Source organism: Myotis brandtii, unplaced genomic scaffold (assembly GCF_000412655.1).
Source record: "Myotis brandtii unplaced genomic scaffold, ASM41265v1 scaffold216, whole genome shotgun sequence".
In the NCBI taxonomy this organism is placed as follows: Eukaryota; Metazoa; Chordata; class Mammalia; order Chiroptera; family Vespertilionidae; genus Myotis; species Myotis brandtii.
Window position 1 is genome coordinate 256,877 of NW_005358092.1, and position 10,175 is coordinate 267,051.

At 36.5% G+C, this 10,175-nt stretch overlaps 1 protein-coding gene across 4 annotated transcripts in view; it reads right to left on the bottom strand.

The window, feature by feature from the left end:
* Positions 1–10,175, bottom strand: part of CDK8 (cyclin-dependent kinase 8) — a 200,181-nt gene that overhangs the window by 16,136 nt on the left and 173,870 nt on the right. For 3 of the 4 annotated variants that reach the window (XM_014539415.1, XM_005865906.2, XM_014539414.1), the window contains exons 6-7: positions 5,460–5,517; positions 2,911–2,983 (exon numbers count right to left, since the gene is read on the bottom strand). In XM_014539415.1, coding sequence (XP_014394901.1) covers positions 2,911–2,983; positions 5,460–5,517 — 131 coding nt within the window. Of the gene's footprint in view, positions 1–2,862; positions 2,984–5,459; positions 5,518–10,175 lie in introns of all 4 variants that reach the window. The other variant, XM_014539413.1, reaches the window with a different exon arrangement.

Sequence of the window (10,175 nt, forward strand, 5' to 3'; positions counted from 1 at the left end):
TACTGAGAAGGATCTAGGCCACAGTATTACTGTTAAGTAGGAAGCAGTATTGACCTGCACAACTCTGGGAGATTTTGTACTTCGAAATATTCCAACTACAACAAGTCTGTACATATTTGCGATTCACAATTGGGAATCCAAGTATATGGAGGGTCAACAATTCAGAATTTTTATTGTTTGGGTGGTTGTTGCTCCAATCCCTGCGCTGTTCAAGGGTAAACTGTATTTTCTTTTTCTGTTTTTAATAACAACGTGGGATGGTCAACGAGTCCTCCTAGATCTTATCCACTGACAATTCTCACCACCATTTGAATGATACATGGAGCATGCAGCTAAGGTACAGCATTCAGCATGGAATCCTTTCAAATGATTTCCCTCTAACATCAAGCTTGCTTCCCTCCCAAACATCACATCTTCCAGCCACACTAACTACTCCTGTCCTCCAGTCACACGACACACCTGAAGGTTTCCATGCGGTTCCTCCTGCCCGGAATGCCTTTTCCTCTCTACCATCCTGGCAATATCAAACCCACCCTTTGAACAAACCTGTACAATAGCACTCAGCTCATAGTAACGGTTCAATGCCTGCCTCCCCTGAAAGGCTGTAAACTAGACGTGGAGCCTCCACACAGAGCATGGGATCTGTGATTATTCGTTGAGTTAAAAGAAAAGTCTTCTAAAATACATTTCAGTATGTCTTAACTTTACTGGCTGTGGCCTACGGCGCTCCAAAATGTCAGAATGGTCAGAGGGGAACAGAGGCCTTTCAATGTCAAATTGAAAGGTAGGGTGGAGCAGCCAAGCCTGGTCAACACTACTGGGTCCTATGTGGTGGCTATAATTCAGAGGTGTGTCCTCATGATGGTCAGCATCCTGCCTCAATGTCTCCCTCTACCTCTGCCATCTAGCTGGCTTCCCTGAAATTCACAAGACTTCATTATGCCTTAGGACCACAGTATATCTCCTCTCCAAGACCAGTTTTCACTAGTTTCAACTATATTTTAAAGAGCTGATCCTCCTCCCACCACTCTCCTCCACTGACCAGGGGCTATCAGGTACATAGACTGGGCCAAAAGTGGGAGAATTCTTCCTTTAAAGAATTTGAATGGTCTCAAAGCAAAGACTTGTGCTTGCTAGCATTTAGGGTTTCCTCAGTTAATGGCAATTCTCTGCTGGATCACCCTAAAGTAAATGTACACAAAGTTCCCAAACAACTTTCTGTAATCAGATTCTTAAATATGAAGATACAATCAAGGGTCAACAGTTGAAGAACAATTGCCACATGGAAAGAAGTGATCAAGACATATAAATAAAAAGAATGTCTACAGAAAAAAATGGATAATTATTCCAGGAATACAGCAAATTACAAACAATTAAAAAGCACTGTTATCACTATCTTAACAGATATTTGAGAAGATTTTCTTCTCATAAAACAATACAAGATGTTATGAGAAATTAAGAATCAGAGGATAAGAAGGGGCTCTTGGAAATAAAAATGATAAAGGCAGAAAATGCATGAGAAGAAAAGTGGTATAACAGCTCAATAAAAGAAGTCTAACATCTGTCTACACTTAGTTTAGGAGAGAAAGAAATAGGGATATAGGAAATGAACTTCAGATCAAATGTGTCTACCAAGTAGCCAGCAGATCACTGTGAAATATCAGGATGAGAAATCCTATTTTGTTTTAAGAAAGACAAAAACCCCAGGCAATATACCAATAAATGAGAAGAAGGTTGGCATGAGACATTTCATTAGCAACACTGATGCTAGAAGACAATGGAAGAGCATCATCAAATTCTGAGGGAGAATTATTTTGCACCTAGATAAATAATTTTGCACCCTGACAAATTGTCAAGTATGATAAAGGCATTTTTCAGAAATACAAGAACTAGAAAATTTACCTCTAAGATACCCTTTTAAAGGCTGCTACTTGAGAATATGCTGTAGTGAAATAAGGAATGAGATAATGAAACCCAGAAAAAAATATACCCAACCCATAGGAATTAAAAAAAAAGAAAAGAAAGAAAAAGCCAGGATGAAACACAATCCAGAATAGAGCAAAACATAGAAAACTTCAGGATGGAGTTATCCAAGAAAAGAAAGGTAGGTTTAATATCATATATAGAACAAGTTAAGTAACCAGTAAAAACACACAATAAGGGCAAAAAGAGGCAAAGCACATAAACCTGTGGGAAAAGGACTATGGTAGCTGAACACTGAATCTATTACAATACCGACCTAAGTTAGACCATGGGAATTATGGCTTGCAAACAGAAATTAAAGGCTGAAATCATCAACAAAGTAGTAATACTAATGATATTACTAATATAGCTTATAAAATGAGAGGTAGGTGGGGGAAGAAGTATAAAAGCACTAATTTCCTAATATGTCATAATAGGGAGGTAATCAATACTATAAAAATTTTAAAGTGAATTAAGATATTCTAGATTACTACTTTTAAAAGTATTTTTTTTCCTTAACTTTAAGGGAATATTTTAGGAACTAATATTTGAAAAAAATAATTGTCTAAAGTTCAATAACTTAGAAATTGTACTGTGCTTATTTCTCCTTTCAAGTAAAATTTAAAATACTTTTTACTTAGAATGCATAGTATGATCTCATATATTTAAAATGTTTTTAATATCTATTTATCTATCAGAGAGGTATGTCTGGAATAATATACCCCTAATGCCAATGATGATATTTCTAGGTAGTAGAATTTTAGGTTAGTTTTTGTTCTTACTTTTATACTTTTCTGTTACTTGATTCAAAAATCTATAGAAATATTTATATTTTACAACAACAAAGCCACTTTTAAAACGTCACAGAATCTTAATTAGTTCTACTCACCAATAGCTTTGGTATAATGTCTTGCTCCAAGAAGTAATTCTGGAGCTCGGTACCAGGATGTTACAACTACTGGATCCACATCTGCTAAAGGCTTCAAAGGTGAATTAAATAATCGGGCAAAGCCCATATCAGCTGTAAAAAAACAAACACAAACAAACAAAAAACCCATAGAAGAATGTTAAGTAAATAGATTTTAACAAATTTAATTGATTACTCTAATTTTATCATTGTTATTTAGTAAGGTATGAAAATGTGCTGAATTCTGGGAGAAAAAAACACAAAACCTAAAAGTAAGACAAGTCTGAGATCTTCATTCTTTGCAAACTATTGTCACTCACTCTTCAACTAGGCTAGAGACATGCTGTGCTGCCAGAGGTCAAGGGTGACCCTACTCCTCTAGGCAGATTTCTTTCTATCTGCCATACCACCATTGGGGACAGGATTGTTAAACTGCATTTCCATTCTTTGCATTGGTCAAACGCACTGAGAAACGAGATCAGAGTAAGGCTTTCCATCATTGCATCAATAAGTCTGTTCACTGGTATAATCAAAAGTTGACTGTACAGTATGTTAACACCACTATTTCTCCCCATTTATTTGGGTTGAATTTTACTAACTTAAGAGTCACAGTATTTTGTTAAGCTGGAAAAGACTTTAAAGTCATATAGTTCAATCAATTCAATCAATCACCTTCTTTTCCAAATGACAACATTGAGGTTAGAAGAAATTAAGTGATTTGACAAATGCCATCACTCATATCCGAGCTGGAGCTGTGGTGAGATACAGTTCATGGCACTTAATATGGTTTAATGTGTAGTGTAGTTATTGAGGCATGGCTGTTTATCCTACTACACTGTAATTCTGTTAAAGGCAAAAATTGTGGCTTTTTCATTTCTCTATTCTTTTTAGTATCAAGTATGGTGTCATTATGCATAGCTTTTGGCAAATACATGTTGAATAAAAAAAATCACTACCATACCACCACTTCAAAAATTTCAAGATTCATCCACCATTTGTTTAGTTTGTTCTCCTAACATACATTTTTTAATGAAGTAGATCCTAGCCTAATCTAGTTAATTATGGAGGTTTGAAAAACACAGACATTTGGCAAAGAATTAAAACCATGAGTTAGCTTATTAAGTACTGGTTCATAGAAAACTGTTTATTTCTTCTTAAATGTGAATGCTTTTAAGCCGTTAGTGCCTTCCTCCCCAAACCTGCCAACATTATATACATTACACAGAAATATAATCCCAAACTAGATTACCTTAGTATATGTTTTCCCCAAATTTTACAGTAAAGAACACATCTGTCACTACTATTTGGGTCTTTTACATTTTGCATGCTTTGAACTTATATTTTAATTTGGTGGCACCAAACTGGATTGGACAAAATCCTTTAAAAGCACAGGTGAGGACTTAACATCATTTGATGACAGTACTAACAGGGCCTGGTTCTCTAGGGAAATCAATGACTAGGAGTACTTTGAGGTGCATCAAATGTTATCACTACTAAAAAGTTTGCAATGTTTATATCATAAAAGAGTATATTTGAGTCTAATTAAAGTGGAAAGTGAGATTTGGGGAATTTATAGAGGAGGAGAGGGAAGAAGAGTTAGTAACACCTATGTTTTTCTTTGTTGGAGAAATGGTACAAATCAGCTTATAATTCTTATTCATATTAAATCATGCAATCAGAAATTACTATTTAACTTTGTTAAATGGTTCCACAAACCTGCTGCCTTTAAATTCATCCAATTCAGTTACAACATTTCTACCCGCACACAAAACAAACTAAATGTGACAAACACAACTTAGAAATGACAATGAAAAAACCCCAATTAGGATAAATTAATTTAATTCTATCCTTATAAATTATCAAAAATGGGTAAAATTTTGTTTGGATATATTTTTAAGAAGCTATTAAAAAACATGCCAAAGTACAAAATGCTCATTAATTTTTTTTTTTTTTTACCATCAGGCAAAGGCCTGCTACAAGACAGGCTTGTTAGAACTTAAGGTTCTGTATCTATCTGGCCTCAGTGGTTTTCCTGGTTTGTAATTCCTAATCTAGATGGGGTCAACAGAAGCATATGTTCTGATCTAATCTGGTTCAGGTGAACAGACCTGATGGTTTAATTACCAGTATGCTGTATGCCCTTGGGACTAAGGGTGAGGCTTGCGGTCTAACACAAACAGAAGCCACTCACCTCTACAGGCTATTTTTTTTAAAGAAGTATTCTCTTTATTTTTTTCATTTTATTTTTTATTATTTTTTCCTTTATTGATTAAGGTATTACATGTGTCCTTATCCCCCCCCCGCCCCCCCCCCCTCCACTCAACTACAGGCTATTTTTAATGAAGGTAAAAGTTTTTAAAAAGCTTGCATGGCTTATTTTATAATCAGAACACTTCAGTCTCTAAAGATTGACACCTTTAAGAGTGTGAAACACTTTTCACTTTTAATGAATACTCTTTAAAAATGGCTTCAATCATATGGAGGTACATGAATATAGGCGTATTATTAAAGCAAAAATTAGAAGTGATACAGCTGCCTACAAAAGTCTTAAAAGAGTGCTACACTGTGACTTATCAAAGATATAACATACCAATTTTTACTCTTCCTCGCTCAGGACCTTCACCCATAACTAAAATATTAGCAGGTTTCTGTGGAAACAAAATAGTGTTTTTTTTTCAGTAGACAGTAGTGGTTTCTTTCAAATAGACAATATGCCAATATAACACAAATCCACCTTTTAAAAATATCTCATCTACTCAAAAATTAATATCAAATACAGAAAGTCACCAAAGAAACTTTGTGTGTACATATGCAAAGCAATATACAATCTAATGAAGGCCAAATATGGCAATGCTTCTCTCCATGCACACCTAAGGCTTTTTCTGGCCCATTTATCTGTCTGTTTTCACAACTGTGGGTCATCAGACTAAGTTATGAGGTTGTGGATCCTTTCAACTCTTTCAATTATATAAAACACCCTGCAACTTTAAGAAATAATAAAATTTCAAAGATGATTTAATACTAAATAGCAAATTAACTAAAGGGAAGGAGCCACCTGATACCCTATTTTGGAAACAGTAAGGTATGTATCTTGTTTCAACAAAAAAATTATAGTGAAATCAATTTAATAAAGTCTTTTCTAAATGAGTTAGTGAAGTAAGAGGAATTTTCCATGAAATGAACAGTATTGAGGTTTTTATTTTTAAATAAAAAAGGAAACTAAAGTTTTAAAGTGAGATTGTACAGGAGTAATATTTTAAACAGTTTTAACTCTCTAAAAATATAAAGTATTAACTGTCATCTAAAATCTGTTCTATTGGTATCTACTATCTATAACAGTGATGGCAAACCTATGACACGCGTGTCAGAGGTGACACGCGAACTCATTTTTTTGGTTGATTTTTCTTTGTTAAATGGCATTTAAATATATAAAATAAATATCAAAAATATAAATCTTTGTTTTACTATGGTTGCAAATATCAAAAAATTTCTATATGTGACACGGCACCAGAGTTAAGTTAGGGTTTTGCAAAATGCTGACACGCCGAGCTCAAAAGGTTCGCCATCACGGTGCTGTCCTCTCCTCTGTTTTTACTCTTTTTACATTACACCAGTCCTTCCAGATGAAGCCGGGGCTGCAGCCTGAGTCCCAGGTGCCTGCTGGCCCAGAGAAAAGCCCTTCCCAGGTGCCTGCTGGCAGCCGGAGGAAAGCCCGGGTCCCAGGTGCCAGAGGGAAGCCGCTGCCGGCAGCTGGGGGAAGGAAGGCCTAACTCTTGCACGAATTTTGTGCATCGGGCCTCTAACATAAAAGGGTTGGTCCCTCTTCAAGAAGGAGGACAAGTGGAAGATGGAAGACAAAGGAGGGGCACAGAGGCAGAGAGAGGAGAGGAGAAGAAGTAATCCCCACACCTTACTTATCCTGCTATACTAATTCTACCAGTCTGCTAAGTAAACGTGAAACTAGATTAGAATGCCTTTTGATTATTGATCAAAGCAACCTTAAAATCAAAGTGGAGATTTCTGGTGATAACTGGTTCAAAGTGAAGGCTGTTTTCAGTGATAACTAGTTCACAGGCTTCCCTAACCTACTTAGTGATAGCCCCTGTACTATTAAGGATAAAATGTAACTTACAGTATATTATTCTATCAACTACTAAGGATCAAAATTACTTTTTATCACCAGCAAAAATAAAAGATACTGCTGAAGTAATAACATACACATTCAGAGGTTAAAAACTCCTACATTTTTTAAGGTGTGGAGACTAGGCACCAGAGAGATTAAATGACTTGCCTTAACTATAAACAACAAGACTTTGGGGGAGCAGCATAATTTACCCCATCTCTGAACAGTCTAGTGCTCCCTTCCAAATATATATTTCTCAAAGTAACTTTATATAGCGAGTTTTTAAATTAATATGTATTACTGCAGTAACAATGATAATGTTTTATTCAAGAAAAAGTTTTCAAAACCTCTGTCATCACTATACACACACACACTCCTGACCACTGAGATAATCGGCTAAGTACCAAAAGGAAGTATAGCACTAACAATACCCCCTGTGAGCTACATGCTTTTGTGCACTGTTAATGGATCAACACTGGTTTAGTCTCTGCAAAGACTCTTAGAGCTCAGCCTACTTCAAAATGAAACCAGATCTCTGAGACTTATACAAAATGTTGAAGGCAGAGGGGAGCTTTCCAGGAGGAATAAGCAGTATTTCTATTTGGCTGATGGGTAAGGCTTGCTCTCAACTTACAATGTGGACTCAGGGGCGTACTTTCATGTTTGCGAGAACTCTCTTCTCATGGGCAGGACCCCCTAAACATCTCTTAAACACATTCCCTACTCTTTAACCCTATTTTGATTCTCTTCTATCAAGCCATCTTCCCTAGTGATGCCAGAGTTATCTTTTTAAAAGACAAAGCTGATCATGTCATTCCCTTACTTAAACTCTTCCACAGTAACATAAAAAATTATTACAAGATTAGAGGAAAAGAGCAGACATAAAATGATACATAAACTATTATTATAACTGTTTTTAAAAAGTGCCTAGTAGGACTAGAACAAAAAAAAGACAGAGGTATGGATGAACCTTTTCAAAAATGTCTTTGAATGCTTTTGCTATGCTTTATTATTGTTACTAAAATGTTATTTCAACTCTAATTGGTCTCTCACCAACTGTGAACAAAATCCAAAGTCCTTAAGGGGATGCAAGGTACCTGTAAACTCATTCCCACCAATTTCTGCAGCCTTATATTCCACCACTTCACACTGCTCCTGCCACGTGTATATTTTCAGTGTTCTGTGACTAAACTTTTTACAACTTTATCATTGCTATCCCATTATTTCTGCTCCCAAAGACCCTACATTTATGCTACTTGGAAAAACCTGATTCTTTTTCCCCCTTAAAGACATAAATAATACATGAATACATTCTGACTATAATCAATTCAAAATATAAAGTCACATACAGTTAAGAGTTAAAGACTCTTTGCCACCCATAACTCCTTCACCACACCCCAAATCCCACTCCCTTGTCCAGAGGTACAAGTTAACTGATTTTCTGTGATAGATTTTCCTCAATCCTAAAAGATTATCTCCAAATCTGACAAAAGCACAAGTATACATGGGCATCCCTCTCCTACTTCTATTTGGATTAGTCATTCAGCAGCTGAGCCCAGAACTGAGAAGTCCTGGGATGGAAGTTATTGGTCAGCCTGCTACTGGGCAAAGAGGAACAAAATCCCTCTCTTGTTCTTCATTTTATTCTAGACACGTGGTCGGCAAACTGCGGCTCGCGAGCCACATGTGGCTCTTTGGCCCCTTGAGTGTGGCTCTTCCTAAGCCTTAGGAGTACCCTAATTAAGTTAATAACAGTGTACCTACCTATATAGTTTAAGTTTAAAAAATTTGTCTCTCAAAAGAAATTTCAATCGTTGTACTGTTGATATTTGGCTCTGTTGACTAATGAGTTTGCCGACCACTGTTAGACTTACTGGACTGGTCCAGTTCCAAACTGGGATCTGAGAATTGGTGGGGAGTAAACAGTTTCTTTGTCAAGGTCTGGCCTAGTATTAGGGTTTAAGTTCAAAGTACCAGTTAATGAAAAATGAACTTACTAGGCAACTCCCTGCCTACTGTATGAATGGAAGCAGGTCTTCAAAGCCATATCTACTTCTACTTAAAAGTATCTCTGCCTAGAAATGCAAATTAAAACCACAATGAGTTATTACCACACACTGTCAGAATTGCTATCATCAATAACTCCACAAACAAGTGTTAGTGAGAATGTGGAGAAAAAGGAACCCTCGTGCACTGTTGTGGGAATGCAGACTGGTGCAGCTACTAGGGAAAGCAGTATAGAGGGTCCTCAAGAAAATAAAAACAGAACTGCCTTGCATGACCCAGCAATTCCACTCTTGGGTATATATCCAAAGAAATCCAAAACACTAATTCAAAAGAATATGTGCTCTCCTATCTTCATTGCAGCATTATTTACAATAGTCAAGACATGGAAGCAATCTAAGTGCCCATCGATAAATGAGTGGATAAAAATGTTGTGGTACATATGTATAATGAAATATTACTCAATCATTATGAAATCTTACCATTTGCAACAGCATGGACGGGCTTAGAGAGTAATTATACTAAGTAAAATAAGGTAGTCAGCGAAAGATAAATACCATATAATTTCACTTATATATGGAACCTAAAAAACAAAACACCATACAATTTCACTTATATATGGAACCTAAAAAACAAAATAAATGAACAAACAATACTGAAACAGATTCATAGACACAGAAAATAGATTGATGGTTGCCAGAGGGGAGTAGAGTTGGGGGACTGGGTGAAAGTGGTAAAGGAACTAAGAAGTAATTGGTAATTATAAAACACTCATGGGGATATAAAGTACAACCTAGGGAATTTAGTCAATAATCTAATCTAATAAAAGAGAAAGATGGTAATTAGCATACGACCGCTACCCTTCCCATTGGCTAATCAGGGCAATATGCAAATTAACTGCCAGCCAAGATGGAGGCCGGCAGCCAGGCAGCTGGAAGCGAACATGAGGCTTCCTTGCTTCAGTGACGGAGGACTCCAACGTTCCCTGCCTGCCTTGCCGGCCTCTCAGCTGGCAGTTTGAAACATTGTAACAAATATAGAAGCTAAACAAAACCCCAGAAACCAGCTTTCAGCTGGCTGGGATCTCAGAGCTGGAGATGATACAGTGTTTCGATTATAGAACCGAAACAAACCAGATACCTGCTTTCAGCAGCAGAGGCCTTGGCCCAGAATAAAAAA